Here is an 18,091-nt window from a genome sequence, read left to right on the forward strand (position 1 = left end):
GGGAGTCACAAAGGTGGGAAGTTCTTGGTCTTGCTGCTCCTCGGGAATGGAAAAAGTGAGGGTGAAAGGGTTACTCATGGTACACATTTTTTCCATTGATTATTTTACTTAAAGAGAAGATGTCATTTCCCTGGAAAATCAAGGAGGGGGGGATATTTTCTTTTGAATATCTTCAAACATTTGCAAATGGTTACTCTGAACTCCCCAATGTACCATAAACAAGTGTAAACTGTAGAAATTCAGAAAATGTACAAATACAAACAGCTATCCCCCAAGCTCAAAGGCAAAGACAAAGAAAGGAGTATTCCATTTATAAATGGAATTCTTTGTGGAGAGAACAGTTTGGGAAATGTTTATACATTGTTTCCCTTATTATTTGGGGGGATTTTTTTTTTCAGCTTACAGAAGCATCTTAAAAGTTGAAGATAAAAGGAAGTTTCCAACCTTTTAAAATCGTCGACTAAACTTAATTGGTTCTGCATCTAGGAAAATATCTGCTCATTTAAATCATTTGTAATCATATCAACAAACCAGAATGCATAAAGTCAGGTAACTGGGAACAGAATAACTTCAAAATGGAAAAAAGAAAACCCTGCGATTTGCCAAGAACTAGCAAAAATGATGACTTCTTTGAAGGTAACTGTAGCTGCCTGGATTACTGATTTCAAGACACAGTCTGCTTTGAATCTATTTTAAATGATTTTTAAAAATAGTAATACAGTATGAAAATGGTGGGCATAGTGAAAATGAAGAACCCAGACGAAAGTTACTGACAATGAGTCACCAACAAGCACAAGGAGAAATCACTCACCTGCGCCTCACCCACCACAACTCAGCCCAGGTTTGGTTTTGTTTTTTTAGTGCTTTCCCCTTTGGCTTTAACTTGTCACCAAACAGTGTTCACTCTCAGGGCACAAAAGCCATGCAGTTCTTTACTGAACAGATGCATTTCCAGGTTCCGTAACCATATGCATAGGCTGGGTTTCTGAAGGCATAGAAGAAAAACAGCACCACGTGTGCACAGAAAATCAGGAAGGGTCAGAGAATGGGAGTGAATTACGGCAGGTTGAGACTGTGCTGTGAGCTGACACGGAACTACAGAGGGCAAGAGGCAATGCGATTTAGTGGAGCAGAGGCGTTCTTCCCCCACCTTAAATCACTCGCCTTGTCACCCCACTGGAGCTGGCAAAGCCTGAGAGTCTCTGGCTTTAGAGAAAAGCTGTAATTTCTTGCGGGACCCATCATAAAAAGAATTTTCCAATCTCAGGGGGATATGGGCAATTTCATCATTGCATCTTCCGAAAATGACTGAAGCCAGGTTAATATTTTTAGTAATGACTCTGGTCCACATACAAGACCCTAGCCTGACTCTTTATTCAGAAACATATATCATCCAAATAGCCATCATATATTTAATGCTTTTATATTCTTTTGACCCTATACTACTTATGGACTAGTGACACTCTTCCTAACCTGGTCACTTCTCACTTTAGCAATGGTAGTAAAATCTTTCACCCTCTCGTTCTTCCTTTAATGTCATTTGAATGAGTGACACTAGAATGTGTTTAAAATTACAATTCCTGATGCTTTTCTGGCTTTCTAAAGGCCATCACTTTTTTTTGTCCCACATCTTCCCATTACTCACTGCTTTGTCAACCAGATTAAATGACTCTGGTAGAGAAATCAGGGGCATTTTCAATTGAGGTGACTATGAGAAGGCTGAGACTGTCTTTGGAGAGCAGAACTTGCAGATATAAAATCAAGGATTGGTGAACTGATTTTTAGTATTCTGCTCCTACTGGCAAAGCCATCAGTGGAAAAGGAAGCCTCAGACTATGGTGGCTGAGAAACCCTTCTCACACCACCCAGTAAGGCCCCTTTCACTGGCTCTGAGCTTCCCAAGCAAACTCCTGGCTATAAGTGAGGTAGGTGCCCATGTAAATATGCTGACTTAGAGACAATGGTTTGGACACACCACATCAAGTGTGCTGGTCCACATCTATATTTCCTCCCACGGAGTAATGGGTTGGTATTCTAGGTTTTTCATTGTTGTTGCTGAAAAAAAAAACTGAGCACGCTAAAAACAAACAAACAAACACCATCTAAACACTTAGAGAAGTTGGTAGGTAGGCTTGGTTTTTGTCTAGGAACTTTCCCCCAAGACAACTGAGGTGGATAAAAGAATTTTATCAAGTAGGGTAATAAAGGGACCAATTAACCTATTCTCCTACAGTGGTTCAAAGAAAATGTAGCCCTGGAGTCAGACAGCCTACATTTGAATCTCAATGCTGCTTATTAACTTGGTAATCTTGGGCAAGTTACTTAATTTCTATGTCTTAGTTTCCTCATCGGTAAAATGAAGACAATAACAATTGCCAAATGGATCCTGACCCAAATAAATACTGAAAACCACTTAGAGAAGGACCTGCACATACAAACGTGAGCAACTGTTCTTCCTAGAAGGTCCACTTCTCCTACCCAGGCCTCCTTCCTCGCCGGTGTACATTTCCACCAGACTATAAGTGCCTTGAGGGCAGGCACTGCACCATATTCACCTTTGTAACCCCCAACTCCCAGAAAGAGCTGTGCATAAGTTATGTGCTCAGTAAATATTCATTTCCCTTCCTTTCCTCTCCACAAATAGTTGATAAACTTCAGCAGAACATTAGCCTGTTTGCTGTCCTTGTGGACAGAGGAGAGTGCTCAGGCTCTGGATCCAGCAGGCCTGAGTTGAATAGTGGTTCCCTCACTTACCAGCTCTGATTTGGGCAACATCTCCAAGCCTTATTTTCCTCCTTGGTAAGACGCAGACGATGCTTATTCCACCAGGATTGTTGGGAGGATCAAACAAATGAGGCCACATCTGGCTACAGTGGGCAGCCACGCAGGCTAGTTTCCCTCCCCCTTACTGAAATTCTGGACTCGTTATTTATGGTTCACTTGGTATTAAGCAGGATTCCGGACCCTCCCCTGCCAGAGGTCAGAGATGTGCGCTCTCACCCACTTTGGTGATGTTGCCCTTTTCCCTGTCAAAGCCTCCCACTGCCTGGAGAGGTGAGCACCTCACCCACTGAGCTGATGGGCCCCAAAAGGGGAGAAAGCAAAGCTGGTCAGTGATGCTTGAGGCCCACCCCGGGAAATGCTGGTTGGTGACAAATGAAGGAAGAGACCCCGTGAACACGAGCTGCTCCAACACCCTACCAGGCAAATGGGGCTTCGTGGTCTGGGTTCAGTTGGCATAGCATGTAAGAAGGTTAGATTTTATTCTCATCGTGCAAATGGAATCCCCTGGTTATTGAGAACATTTGGTGAATTAGGACATTCTGCCAGTGACTCTACCAGCTCCAAGAAGTGGCTCAGCTTGCCTTTTAGCACAGTCCTGTAACCTCATGACTGAACATTTACTGGTCCCAAGTAATCTCTCCTTCCTCCCCACATCCTCTTCTACTTACAGGGATGAGCCTAATAATAAAAGCGTAATTAGTAGATAGTGTTTCAATGCAGGTTCAAGAATTGGCTTTATCCTTAAGTAAGTGACCCTGGGCATGGCACTTACATGCTGTGAGTCAGTTTCCTCATCTGTAAAATGGGAATGATGTTGGATCAAGATGATGATAGTGTGTGACCACACAAGGTGTACTGTAAAACACGTAAGGTAAAACCATGATTATCAATACAACTCTCTCGCGCGCCTCTGCCCTGTAAGAAGTAAGGAGGGGTGCGCTGACTCGTGTGGAGAAAAGCCCCAGTGTACATACAAACCTTTTACTTATTCTGATTTCTAATTCGGAGGCACCTCCTTTTGAGCGGAGGCTCCAGGTCCTCGGGCCCGGCGCTGAGCATGGGCGAGGAGATGATGCACGGCGCCATGGCAGTCTTCTCCGCGGGTTTTGGCACAGGCTGGATCACGCAGCCCGTCTTGGGCAGCATACGCAGAGCATACGCGTGGTCCTCGTCCGCGGGGTTATTAAGGTTCGGGTCTGACTTGTCGCCTCCCGCCAGGGCCTCCTCCCCCATCAGCTTTTTGGCCGCCTCCCCGTCCAGGTGGCAGTTGGAAGCACAGTTGTTCTCTTTGACGGACTCCAGCTCGCTCACCGCGGGCTCCTCCGGCGACAGCAGCTTCTTGGGGGGCGCGGGAGGCGGCGGCGGCTGGGGCTGCTCAGGCGGCGGCTCCGCGCCCTTGGCGCCCTCGGCGGCGCCGCCGCGCGTGCCGTTCACAATGACATTGCAGGCCGCGGCGGCCTCCGGGCCCGCGGGCGCGCCAGGGCCCGGGTCGCCGGCGGCGGGCGGGCTGCAGTGGCCATCCCTGCAGCCGCCGCAGGTCCTGCGCTCCGCGGCGCCCGGCTCGCGCTCCGCCTTGATGTGCGCGTGCAGCGCGCGGTGGATCACGTTGTGCAGCCGGGCCCGGTGGCCCACGGTCAGGTCGATGACGCCGTCCTGCGGGCCCTGCAGCACGCCGGGGAAGCCGAGCTGGCCGCCCGCGCCCGGGGGGCTGCCGGCGCGCCGCGTCAGGTCCACCACCTCGCTCCGGCCTTGCTCCGCGGGCGCCAAGCTCAGGGCCTGGCCGGAGCAGCCGGGCGGTGAGTCCGCGGACTTGGACGAGCCCTGCTTGGAGTCCCGGGGGGACAGGGAGTGTCCGCCAGGCTTGCCTCCTGCCGCCGAGGAGTCGCCGGGGGCGCTCGGAATGAAGTTCTCCCCGTTGCTGGAAAATCCGTTGGGGGGCTTGGAATCATTGATGTGAGGGATGGGAATAGGGATGGGGATGGGCACGGGCAGGGGCACGATCACGGGGTATGGCACGAGCAAGGTGGGGGGCGGCACCAGCGGGGCGAGCGACGGCAGCCCGAAATTCATCATCTGGGGCACGGGCATCGGGCCATTTGGCATCATGCTCACTGGCGGGAAGGGGAGACTCGGCAAGGGCGCGCCCGGAGGTGGCGGCGGTAGCAGACCCGGAGGGTTCCCGGGCATGGTCGGGGTGCTCGGGGGGTGGATATGGGGCGACAGCATGGGCCGGTGCATGGGACTGGAGGTGGGGCCCAGGTTCCTGGGGCCGCCGGGCGGGGGCCCGATGCCGGGGAGCATGGGGTTGGAGAGAGGGCTGTTAGGGTTGGAGGCGTGGTGCGGCGGGCCGCGAATGAAGGGCGGGCGGATCTGCTGCATGATCTGCTGTTCCATGAAGATGGGCAGCGGTACCGGGCCGCGGTTGGTCATCACCATGGGAGGGCTGCGAGGCGGGACGCCGAGGGGAGGCCCGATGCTAGCAGGTGGTTGGACGGAGACAGGAGGGATGTTTGGAGTCTCGCTAATGGGCATGGACTTGGGCACTGGCGTAGGGATTTTAGTAACAGAGCAGTTGGCAGTGTCAGATGGAGAGACGGTGGTGGACACCGATGGGCCAGGGCCCTGGCTTTGGCCAGCTGCAGCCGCCGGGGAGGGGGCCTTCCTGCGAGCATCTGTTAGAGGGATATTCCAAGAGTCTGGAGTGAGCAGCTGCACCCCAGTGCCTTCTGCTTTATTTTCCATGGGAGGGTGTAATGTGCTGCACAGCCCAGCTGGAAGATTGGCCTGTGTCTCTTTGTAGAAAATGTCCATTTTGTACTGATTGAGACATTTTGCACTGCAGAACTGAAGCCTTCTTTCCCCGTCCCCAAAATCCAGGTATTCTTTTGTGTGTCTTATGTGCTTACACCAGTCACATACCTACAACACAGTAATAAAGAAGAAAAAAGTAAGGTAAACAATTTCCTTTGGTAGCTAGCGTTTCATGTTTTACATGAAGGTTCTTTCAAACTTTATCATAATTTTTCAAACAGGCGGAAGTGTTTCCTTCTAAAAGGTACAATTCTTAAATGTTTGTAAAACAATTTCTCTTTGGAAGCCAGAATTGCTTTATAAATATGAACTCTTCAGAATAGCAATTACCACCATCTCCTATTTTAAAAAAAGAAAAAGAAACTGTGTTATCCCATTTAAGCATGACTTTAAGGTAGAGCTAACAAAAAAAAGAGTACATATACCTGCCTACATGGTTTCACTGGTCAAAGAGCCTCATTGTACATGCAAATCTAAATAGTTTTGGTGAGAAGAATTCTCCAGAAAGTTCAGTGGACTTTGAAATATAGACCCTTAAAATTCTCCTCATGCAAAGTCACTTTACACTATTGACTGTTGGATAATGCAGTTGGAAGGGGTGTGCTGTGTTAACCAATAACACATAGCACTGAACATCATTATGTCTGGCTTCCAAGGGGAAACTTGGAATTAGTCATGAAGTCTGTGTGAGGTTTAGCTATTCCCAACCTGTGATGTTGCAGCAAGCTAGAATTATTTTTTGAGCTGTTTGCCCACTCTCTCTCAGTAGTCAGAATTTTTGGTGACATTTCTTGGCAGGCAGTCTTATTTAACAACTTTTCAAACACCAAGAGAACGTTTTCCAAAAGTTTTTATGGCTTTTCCCCCCTTCAAATCTACTCCTGGCAAAAGAGAGACATCACCAAATTTATTTTAAAGTTGGGCTGCAGAACTAATTAAAGGCTGAGAGCTTTTCCCAACTGGAAATCACTAGACATCAAAGTTCAAAAAATAGTCATTCTCGGCTTCAGAACCCATTACTTTGGAGAAATTATTGTGATTTCATTAACACATTAATTTTGTAACACCATCAGCTCTCACAGATGGTGAAGACATGATCTACAATTCAAATACGACTCTTGTTTGCACAAATGTCTTTCCTTCATATGGCATTTTAAACAAGAATTAATACGAGTAATCTTGCCATAGCTATAAACAGATAAACAGATGTCAAAATTTTCAATGGTTCTTTCAGTGCCTTACTTTTTTGACTGAACATTACATACACAATCTTTTTTTCTTTTTCTTTCTTTCTTTCTTTTCTTTTTTTTTGGTCATTTCCTCAGCACTCAAGCCATACAGCAACAGAGGAAGAATTCTGAAACACAATGCGATGGTGAGTTCATTGAATTTGCTTCTCTCTTCAGTAAAGCCCTGGTTCCAATATTGCTCTAAATGGAACCTGTTTTTGTTGAGGAGAGAGTCTGTTGTTCTGTTGCTGGTGCATGTTGCTTTTTTAACTATGGTAAACTGATAGCATTAAAAGATGATAAATTTTAATAATGATTGGTCACATAAACAATGCAAAAACAACATATGCTGGGCATTTGATTACTCATCTCATTGAACTCTCAGCTTTCCTAGACTGTAAACAGTGGTGGCATGCTACTATGTGATTGTGAGTATACACACTCGTGGCAGATGTAAGTCTGTTTGTGTAAATCCACTCTTTCCCTTCGCACTTTTTTCCCCACTGATATCTGCAGGTGATATACTCGATGGTGTGAGATTGAATGACAAATACTTATTGGCACACATTAGCTTTTTGTTTAGTCTCATATGAAAATACCCTTTCAAAATGCTTGTTGCAAAAAAAATAAAATCAATGCTAAGATACTCCTGTGTTTCACTACAGTGTTTCAAGTTTCTCCAGAATTAAGAGGTTTGTTTTTTTTTCATAGTTGAGATGTCTAGTTTACAAATAAGCACAGAATTGCCTCTGATGAGAAGAGACACACAGAATCTATCAGACTCTCAAAATTCTCATCTAGATAAAGGTTAAAGAAACTAGTAGTGAAAACTTGATGCATGTAAGTTATTATTTTTAAAACCTGATCATTTTTAAAAAGTTCATGTATAATGACATGACATTTAAATTCCAGTATGAAATAAAGCCACCTGATTCTGTTTCAATGTTAGGCATCGATAGCCTAAAATGTAAACTTTTAAGCTTGAAGTGAAGGATCAAATATAGCCTCTTTAATTATGAACTAAAAAAAATTATCAATGAATTAAGCTAATTTAAAAAAATACCAAATTTTCTGGCATATTTCTTTTGGATCGTATTTTTTAACCATAAGGGGAAAGAGTTTTCTGAAATCCTTAATTGGTCTTCAAATTGCCAGATTGAATTATTTGCCTCCAGAGGATTCCTCTGTTTCCTCAAACTAAATAAATATTTTCAAGTAGAGTCACAAAAAGTAATCTAAATATAACTTAAATGTTCTCCCTTCACTTCCTTCACTTTCAGTAATTCATTGACGAATAAGGAATGCTCACAGATCTATCCCAATTATCCAATGAGAATTCTCCACCACATTTTATCTATTTCACATAAAAAGAATTACAGACATCAAAGTTCGAAGCAAATTCTATTTCATCAAATTTTCCAGTTAAAGCAAAAGCCTAATGGTTACCCTACTTGATTTTCTGCAGCATCCCACGGTGTTTAGGTAATAGTGTGACAGTTTCTGACAATCTCATTTTGGGTAAGGAGTGTGAATGTGCGTGTCTCCTTGTCTTGTTACATTTCAATTCCGAACACTAGTCTAAAAATACAATAAGGCAATCTTTCTGATGAAGCAAAAAATTATTTGAGGAAAAAACTGTCACTTAAGAAATAATGAATCATGTCTGTCTTACAGGACACATCGTCTAAGATTAGGTCAATGAATTTATGGCACAAATGGCTGTATCATGTGAAGCAATAAAATGCAGCACATCATTCATTCTACATCTAACTAATACACTTCTAGTAATTAAAGATTTCATCATAAGAGCCTGAGCTGATTACTTAAGATGTGGTAGTTAGGTGAAAATATATACTGTAGATCTTTCTCTTTAATAAAAGAACATTTGCATATCCATGAAATACACAGCATGTGTCTCATAAACTATGGTTTTTCTGAACTGTGGTGTTATGGGGTATTCTTCCCACCTTTTTTCCACAGACGGCTTTAATTTTTTTCAAACTTTTTGAGGCATTATTTTTTCCCTCATTATGCCAAGAAGTACCAAAATTCCTTCAGATATTTTAGAAGATAAAGACTAAGAAGTGCAGAGCTCAACTCACTGGGCTCTGGAATGATTTCCCCCTAATTCCACCCGGCTTTGTTTCTGTTGGAATCTGGCCTCTTTGGTTCCACTTCTCTCCCTAACAGGTCCCAGATTGGACGGAGCTGAGGCTGAAGCTGTTTAACGATGGCAATCTGGGGACCGAACAATCAGCTAATGCGAGGCTATTGAGCGAGACAGCTGAAATGCTTCGTATCACAAATACATAATGTATCACCGGGAAGACAAAAAGATCACAAAGGAGATAAACAAATGCGTATTCCATTCAGCCCTATAACAGCAGTCCTCAAAAAGATTAAGTTTACCTTCCTGGGATGTGTCCAATTCTAAACAACAGAATGAACATTTCCTTTAGTCCATTTAGAGTATTTATATTTTGGTGGCTGACTGCCAGGGTAGTACTTATAAGCTCAGTGGCCTGATGGATTCACTCCTTTCCTGTGAAATAAATGTGGCAACCTACACCGCTAAACTGCTCAAAAGACACTGCCTCAGCAGAAATATCACTTGCTCTTGATATAAGAAAACTGAAAGGCAGGATTTCTGGTTCCTATAACTCTTTCCATCTTGTATTTCCCCTGGAAAGAAAGAAAGCTATTCATGTTGGCAACTGAGCCTTTATATAAACGTCCAAAGTCAAAGCCAAAGTATGCCATGAGGTTACCCACATGGGCACGATATATACACTCTGCTGGGCTCAGAAGAAGATTCAGGTGATCAGGGAGGGAGACAGGGTTCCTAATTAACACACATTAATCAGCTGTCAGCTGTGGGAGTGAACTTCATCCTTCAACGGAACCCATCCACCGCTGCCTTCTGAGTGGTAACCTGGCATCAGGCGATACTTCATTAAGAAACTCTTTTGCTGAAATCTTTCTTATCTGGGCAAAGGCATTTGCAGCAATGGAACAGTAAAAAGATATTAGCAATCTCTTGAATGCCATCAACAATCTGAAAAACAAAATCTTCGCATGCTCCTGACTTTTCACGAACACAGCACCCATGTAACAGCTCAGAAGTTGTAGCCCCTTAACCAAAATTGGAGCTTGCCATAAGAGGCTGGTTCTTTAGATCTTGGCCTGTTAAATATGGCATTGATCTTGCGGTCCAGGTCACCTCAAAAAATCATGAGCTCACCTAAGAGTGAAGCAAAGGAGGCTGGAGAGACATGGACAGGGGTGATCAGTGTTTTGAAGGGTTTGGGTCTGCCTTACCTATAGACAGTCACCTCATAGCATGAATTGAGGGCCTCAGACTGATGCCACCTGAATACTTGCTTCCAGCTCGACCCTGCAGTCCCATGGCCCCAGCATCAACTGTTCCTTTGGGTTTAGACTCTGCCTCCATCAGGGCCCTAATTCGGTGCACTTGGGCAGCAAAGGATGCTATAGAAATCACATCTGACTTGGAATCAGAAGATGCGGGTGTGAGTCAGGGCTCCATCATTCTCTCTTAGGAAAATCTCAGCTTCAGTTTCTTCCTCTGTGAAAGGGAGCTGATATAGTAGTAGCAAGCAACACTGGTGTGCTGGGCCTAACAGTAACCTTGTTGCATAGAGAATTTTTTCAGTTCCTAGCCTGCCTCCCTCGTGGTTGCTGATTTCCCAGGAACATTCCATAGGTTTAAGTTCAGTTTAACTTAATAGGAGGATGTTTTTCTGGCAGTGTGAGGAGGAAAAGGGAGGTTTTTATCTAGGCTTTCCTAGGAGTCTGCGTGTCTTTGAGACATGGACAAACACATGCTGAACCTCACAGACTCCAGCCCCCATCCTGCATCCTGCCATCTCAGGGGTGACAGAGGGACTGTCTGCAGTGACAAGGAGCCGGATGACAGGCCTATGGACATCCCAGCTGCCCACCATCCTGGGAAGGCTCTTTTCAGCTCCTGGGGAGCCCACTTTTTCCAAGGCCAGTCACTCTCTAATTCAGGTGAAAGCTTGATAAAGCAGCATGGCTGCTTGGAAATGAGTGTTAGAACCATTAAGATGAATAATTCCTCTTAGGCTCAACTGCTGTTTGAACAGTGGAAGCCATAAACTGTACTATTCATGTTTTATTAAAAAACAGAGCTGATGAACGATCTGCTTGACTCATTACATGGCAGAACTATCTTCCAAAGGAAGGGCCAGAAGCCACAGTATCACATGCCTTGAAGACAGGCTGACCCATGCCCGGCATGGCAGAATGCGTGTGAGGGCGAGTCCCCACAGAGCGGTGCACCAAACTCTGATGGGGGGACCAAGTTCACCATTCCAAGTTTCCTTGCAAAGTTGGGTTACAGTGAAGGAAGGAAAAAGATGATCTAGCCTTAGACGTGCACAGCTACACAGAAATCAGGAGTGGGATTTAGAATGAGCAAGGGCTGTTTTTTTTTTTTTAGAGCCAATTCATGGAGAAGTTCATTTGCAAAATAAACTTTCTGAAGGTTTAGATTCCAATGTGATGATGTTTGCTACATGGTTCCTTTTGTTTAAGGGTCTTATTTGGTTTTTTGTTTTGTTTTGCAGTTTGGCTTTCTCTCTCTCTCTCTCTCTCTCTCTCTCTCCTCTCACATAGGATTTGGAACTCAAGGAGAGACTAACGAGCATCTTTGTTAGAATTGAACATCTCATTAGAAAGCTGCCCTGTAGGAACTTTATACCATGACTCAAGTACTACTTATAGGTTAAGCTGGATTTCAGAAACCTTGGGCCAGGTCACCAGGGTAGATCCTTCTCTTTCACACGTGCCATGAGCTCTGAAATGCAGAGCAGAGATGGGCTTGGTTTCCAGAATTTCAATGAGTGTTGACAAATGGCTCCTTACTGACCCAGGTCTCTGTTTCTACAGCCAAAGCAAGAGATGGAGTCCTGGACTGTTTTCCATGACCGAGGCTCCAACCTCAGAGCCAAACACATGATTCAGAAGAAGGTGACGTTTCCCTTTGTTCTGACATATTCGGTCGCCTAAGTGTATTAGTATCATCACAAAACTCTCCACTTCATTTAACCTGGATACATGCAGCTCACCTCTTCTTAACACAGGTCACCCAGACGGAAACTGAAAAATTCAAACATTGGAAAATCTGATCCACCTGAGGCCAAACGTTTGCCTCTCTGTTTTCCAGTTCTGTGGCCGTGAAAGGCCACAGGAGTAGCCCAGGAGATCTCAGAGCAATGAAAGTGAGCCCTGAAGGATACCTCAGAGATCATCTAGTCCACTCCTCCAGCCTCCAGCTCCTGGGGAGGTGCTTAACCACGCTGAGCCACAGGCGCTCAGCTGTAAACTGAGATCGTCCATAGTGACGCATTGCCCAGGAAACACGTGAGGAAGAAAGAACCAGCAAGTGATTGCAGACATGGAAAACGTGCCCCATAAAAGCAGAGAGCCATGTCCTACCCCATCCCCCACTGAAATGCTGCTGCCAGGCCCCGTGACTCGATTTTCTCTCCTTTTTTTCAACTCCAGGTATTCTGTGACCTGCCTGAAAATTTTGCCATGACATAATCCAATGTATTCATTCATTGAGGGCCCACCTTGTGTCAGGCACTGAGCTAGGAACCAGGGATAGGAGTTAAGTAAGATGCATCCCCTGCTCTCATACAGCTTAGCATCTACAGCAGGAAACAGGAGGCCTGCACGGTTTGGTTTTGTTTTTACTGAATCATCTTTGCTTCAAACTGAAGCTTGAGAAAAACTGAGCTTCTCTTTGTAATGCTTTTATTTTTTAAAAAATAAGTACTGAGCTGTGCTCAGGAAGGCACTGAACTGTGAAACAATGGGAAAGATTCAGCACCTGCCCTCAAGAAACTCAAAATCTGTCTATTAACAGTCATGGGAGAAATCTGCACGCACTTCCTCTCCCCAGATTTCTTCTAAATGCAACGAACAGTTTTTAACTAAAAAATAGTCTTAATATTTTACTCTCTCAATATCTAACCTCCCTTTGCTCTGCTAACCCTGTGACTCCTCTTTTTTCAAATGTATATCTGAATTTTTTTTCACATGTATATTTACGTTGGTTATTATAATTCTCCCTGTTTTCAAAATAGATATCTGAATCTCTTTTCAAATGTGTCTTTGACCTCCTTTATCATTACTTGCTGTTTTCTAAATGCGTACTTGAATATCTGAAGTTTCATTATGTGTGACTATAAGAGCCCACTCTCTGTCTGAAAAAACTGTAGGGAGGGACCTTGGGTTGCACCTGTGTATAAAGGGAGCGCCACCAAAGTGATGTGTTAAAAAGTGAAGTGTACTAATTATCTGGCTTCTTTTTATCTGTGGTCACTCACCTCATTTCTTCCTTCACACAGGCTTTTTAGAAAATGGCAAAAATGATATTTCAAAACACATGGCTTTAATTCCACAACACAGCTAATCGCACATCAATAATAGGACTTTTTGGAAGGACTGCTATTATGATCTGTGATATTTGAAACAGTCTCTTTTTTTCTAGGGGTTTTATTTGAATCTGCCTCCCAGCCCCCTCATCCACCCAGGCTGTGTCTTGGCATCAGAGATGAGAAGCAGCACTGAAATGCCACAGGACCAAGGCTGTGTGTGTGCAGGTGGTCCAGGTCAAGGGCACTGCTAGGCGGAATTCACGGCTCCTCTGGCAGTTCTGCTCCTCAGCTGCCTCTCTGGCTGCTTCTCAAAGGCTCGCAGCTGCTCCTAGTGAGTCTCATTTATTTACCAACTATATACTGATTGCTTGAAATCTGCCAGACACCTGGCAAAGGGCTTTACCTGCAATGCTTCATTCAATCCCCTTTTAGCAGTCTTGAACGTTTCTGTGCTCCTGGGTTCCAGACTGAACCAGATCCTACCTGTGGATGCCAGGATTGCCCCACTTCAGCCCCTGGTGTCCATTGCTGCCCAGTCCTCAAATCTCTCCAGGACACTCCATTGAAAATTATGGCTTTTATTACAGTGCCTACTGGAAGCCCCAATTTGATGTAATAATAATAGATTATACGAGTTAACAATAGCTTGCACTATTTAAGCACTAGTAACCATGCTAAGCATGTTACGTGGATTACCTCTTTTAATCTCCACAAGTACCTTACCATATAGATAACTGGGGTTTAAATAACTTGTCCAAGATTCCCTATGCAGATAAGAGATGGCAGATCCAGATTCTAACTTAGATGTGTGTGGCTTCAAAGCCCAGACTGCCCCACTATCTCAAGGACTTTGGCATTTTCCTTTAAAACTACAGAAGTTTTACTGATGACTGACTAATACAGGCACACCTCCCTTGTTTGCACTTCTCAGATACTGTGTTTTTTACAAGTTGAAGGTTGGTGGCAACCCTACATTGAACAAGTCTATCAGTGAGCAATGGTATTTGCTCACTTTGTGTCTCTGTGTCACATTGTGGTAATTCTCACAATATTTCTAACTTTTTTATCACTTTGTGTTTGTTATGGTGATCTGTCATCAGTGATTTTTGATGTTCCTCTTGCAAAAAGATTAAAGCTAGCATTTTTCAGCAATAAAGTATTTTGTAATTAAGGTATGTACATTACTTTAGACATAGTGCTACTGCACACTTAGACTACAGCATGGTTTAAACATAACTTTTATATGTAGTGGGAAACCAAAAAATTCATGTGACTCCCTTTACTAGGATATTTGCTTTTATTTCCAGTGGCTTGAAACCAAATCCATAATATCTCCGATGTACGTCTGTATTTGATAATAGCTTTGTTTTGAAATTTCAGAATTACAGACATTTAGATCTCTAAGGAACTTCATGGGTCAAGCCCAACCTATCTCCCCCAGCAAACGTGGGTTTACTTCTACACAGATGGTCTTCTAGGTGCCCCTCATCTTCCTACGACAGGGAGACCATCCTGATCCATCCACACAGCCAAAGAGTGAATCCCACAAAGACGATCTCTCTAAAGAGGGTTGCAACATAGTGCAGAGTCCTGCGCAGCCTGCTTTGTTGTCGGACAGCTTTGAGTGTCAGAAAGTTTAACCATTCAATGTTCCCTGTCACTTCCACCCATTGACAGTAGTTCTGTTCCCCAGGGTCTCTCAGGACAGGTCAACTCCTCTTCCAAAGCTCAGCCTTTCAAATACTTAAAAAGAGCCATCATATTTTCCCCAGATTTTTATTTTTAAACCTCCCCAGCTCCTGCACCCATTCCTCAGGGACAAGTTCCCAGAGCCCTCCTATCCTGTCTGTCCTCCTGTGTCTTTTACCCAGGCATATACTTCACCTCGGTAATGTCCCTCTTAGAGGGTGGAGTCCAGAACAGAACGCATCAGCCTGACCAGCATCGAGTCCAGAGAACTCTCCCCTCCCTCACATGGAACACAGTCGCTCCACTAATGCCACCCTAGAACACATGTGCTTTTTTAGCAGTCGTATCCTGCGGTTAGGTATTGCTTTTTCAAAACAAACATTTATTGAATGTCAGTTATGTACTAAGCCTGAAGCTTTCACTGATCTCCTTTAATTCTGACAACAAACTTGTAAAGGAGCTACTGTTTTTCCCATTCTGCTTGAAGATAAGAAAACAAATGTTCAAAGAAATGATGTGGTTTCCCTAAGGTCTCAGCCTACAAATAATGGAGCCAGGATCCAGATCAGAACTTCCGACCCATCATTTTTTCACTCTAACACGCTGCATGCTGCACTCTGAGTTTCTGGTCAACCAAAACCTTTTTCTCTAAAGTGCTTATCAACCACTTGTTTAATGATATATTCAAGGCCTTTTGAGGGTAAGCCATCAGGCCTACTGGTCTAGAGTTTCAGAAATCAGAAACCCTTCCCAATTTTGAAATTTTAGTCCATTTCTGTCTTTTTGAAACCTCTTCCATTCATCATGATAGAATAAAGATTATCCCAAAGTAAATATGAAATTATCCTCAAATTCCCTCCAAGCGGCAGGGAGAGCTAAATGTGGTGAGTGTAGCAGGTGCTCTCTGCCTATCTCTTTGCCCCCAACGTGGGATTCATAGTTTTCTTTAGGGTTTCTGTTACCCTTTCCAGTATAAAGCGCATTCTCTTTATGGAGACAATGGGAAAAAAAAAAAACAAATAAAAGTTCCCCATCCTTGTCTTCTTACCCTCTTTTGTTAAACATTACACCATTTGCTCTAAACACTGAGCTCTCCAATTCTGCTTCTTGCTCCTTCCATGAGCATAGCCCTAATAGCTCCTTTTATTACCTTGGGCAGTTCCCCCAAGGGTTTACCCCTTCATGCACCCTTGCCTTCCTGACACAATATTCATTTTCAGAATTTCCCACCCTCCATTTTGCCCTCCCCACCCCCACAAACTACACCGAGCCTCTGATTTGGGGAACAAATCAACCTTCCTTGGATTAAAAATGTCTGCTTATCCCAATTCTAGGGAACATGGTTGATCACATCCATGCACATTCCAAGATGGTTGGGTCAATTCTTTCCATCCACACACCAAGCTGCTCTCCCCTGTATTAATCAATATGGTGGTCAAAGTAGGATTCCTCTCACAGCTTCTCCACCTTCTCAGAACTATGCACAAGGCATGGGAAGGAGGATCAATCGCTCTGTTTCTAACAGAATGGTATCCTTAGCAGATGTCTAGGTAAATGGCCCCATACCTTGCTTAATTGCTAATTAATCTATTTTCAATATCTACTTCATATTTTGTACTCAATTACCGCCCCCCAAGTAATTCTTTTGATGTTTCCTTTTATTTTCTTAAAATTCCCACCTTGCATTTCCCCTCAGGTGCATGGATTGCCATACAAGGATATATTTTCCAGAATTTTACCCACCTACTAGGTATGTTGGTGGGATGTGGTGTTTTACATTTTAGTTCTATATGTCATCTCTCATCTAGGCATTAACCCCCCTCCAAGTCTCAGTGGCATCTCCAAGATCGTTTTTACCTTTTTGGGTCCACAATCCAGGGTAACTTGGTCCTTCCCACTCTTTGCATTGGTAGAGAGATGTCAGAAGCCATTGTTTGTTCCTACTTGTGACTTTATTTACTCTTAAAAGGGACTGGCCCCCCTTTTTCATTATCCCATCTCCTCCCGTGTCATATCTGCTGCCTTCACTGGGTCCAGTTTTACAGGTTTAAAACACAGCCACCTGGTTTACCTAAACTCTTATTTACTCATTCTTTTATTAAATCTCAGTTATTAAAAACAAAGAGGAAATTCACTACTATGAAATTTCCTATGATGCGTACTTCAAAGTCAAAAGCACACCACAAAAATAAAACCAGAAACCCAAATCAGCAAAACACTTGACCCCCATATTTCTCTCCACTGTGTTTCCAAGGGCTTGTAGAGTGTTTGACAGTAACATAATTGCAATAATGAGGAGACTTGCCAGCCAGGTTGTGGTCTGAAGCTCGCGGATGTTTTAGCCCTAGGCTCAGCTTCAGGCCAGCACCAGTCGCCCGGGCCAGAGTCACCAATGGAATCCCTTATGCTCAGTTACACACAAATGTGACATTTATGGCATCTGGTGCACAGTGCTACCAATTCAAAAGGCCCAGAGTACTGGGCTCACGAACTTGGGGAAAAGAAATAATTTAGGCTATCTGCTGTCTTTTTAGTTAATTAAAACCAGTGGGAGAGCACCTACTTAGTGACAGTTTCTTAGGTATCTGTGAGGGATATGCTGGACTGCTTCCAACTTCAGATCCCCATGTTGGTTCCTTTGTCTCTGAAAAACTTCCTGGATGTTTGTGGACCCTAGGTTCGCCTAGTTCTCTTCCATCTTTGTTCCATGAATGCAGCCACCCTGCTGAGCTAACTACTTAACTGAAAGCCAACACTCCACTAATGCTAGATTCTCCACTGAGCACCCCTCTTACGATTCCATCCTCATAAGCAAATCCTGGGTTAGCTCAAGCCAATCTCCCCATCCAGGCTGAATGTCTGAAGGGCTAAATGGTATGAAGCAAGACAATTTGCGACAAAGATATGTTAATTCATATGTTTATAAACACATCTGTTATTTCTACAACTCCTTTCTTCCAGTAAATTCAAATGGTGCAAAAGACACTATCACAATACCACTCACCAGAAGTCTGTGAAGAGATCAGCAGGCAGGTAACAGACCTTATTTTAGAGATAAGGAAATTAAGACTAGCAACAATTATATATCCGTTATCAGTATTTGGGTAAAAGCCCCCATCTCATAACCCGTATATGACTGACTACATCATT

At 44.0% G+C, this 18,091-nt stretch overlaps 1 protein-coding gene across 3 annotated transcripts in view; it reads right to left on the minus strand.

Annotated features, from left to right (window-relative positions):
* The window catches only part of SOBP (sine oculis binding protein homolog), a 159,341-nt gene that overhangs the window by 15,137 nt on the left and 126,113 nt on the right, over positions 1 to 18,091 (minus strand). For all 3 annotated transcript variants that reach the window (XM_033418731.2, XM_004264758.3, XM_033418730.2), the window contains one exon: positions 3,763 to 5,703. In XM_033418731.2, coding sequence (XP_033274622.1) covers positions 3,766 to 5,703 — 1,938 coding nt within the window. In that variant the 3' untranslated portion in view covers positions 3,763 to 3,765. The remainder of the gene's footprint in view (positions 1 to 3,762; positions 5,704 to 18,091) is intronic.

This window comes from Orcinus orca, chromosome 12 (genome assembly GCF_937001465.1).
Source record: "Orcinus orca chromosome 12, mOrcOrc1.1, whole genome shotgun sequence".
NCBI classification, from domain to species: Eukaryota; Metazoa; Chordata; class Mammalia; order Artiodactyla; family Delphinidae; genus Orcinus; species Orcinus orca.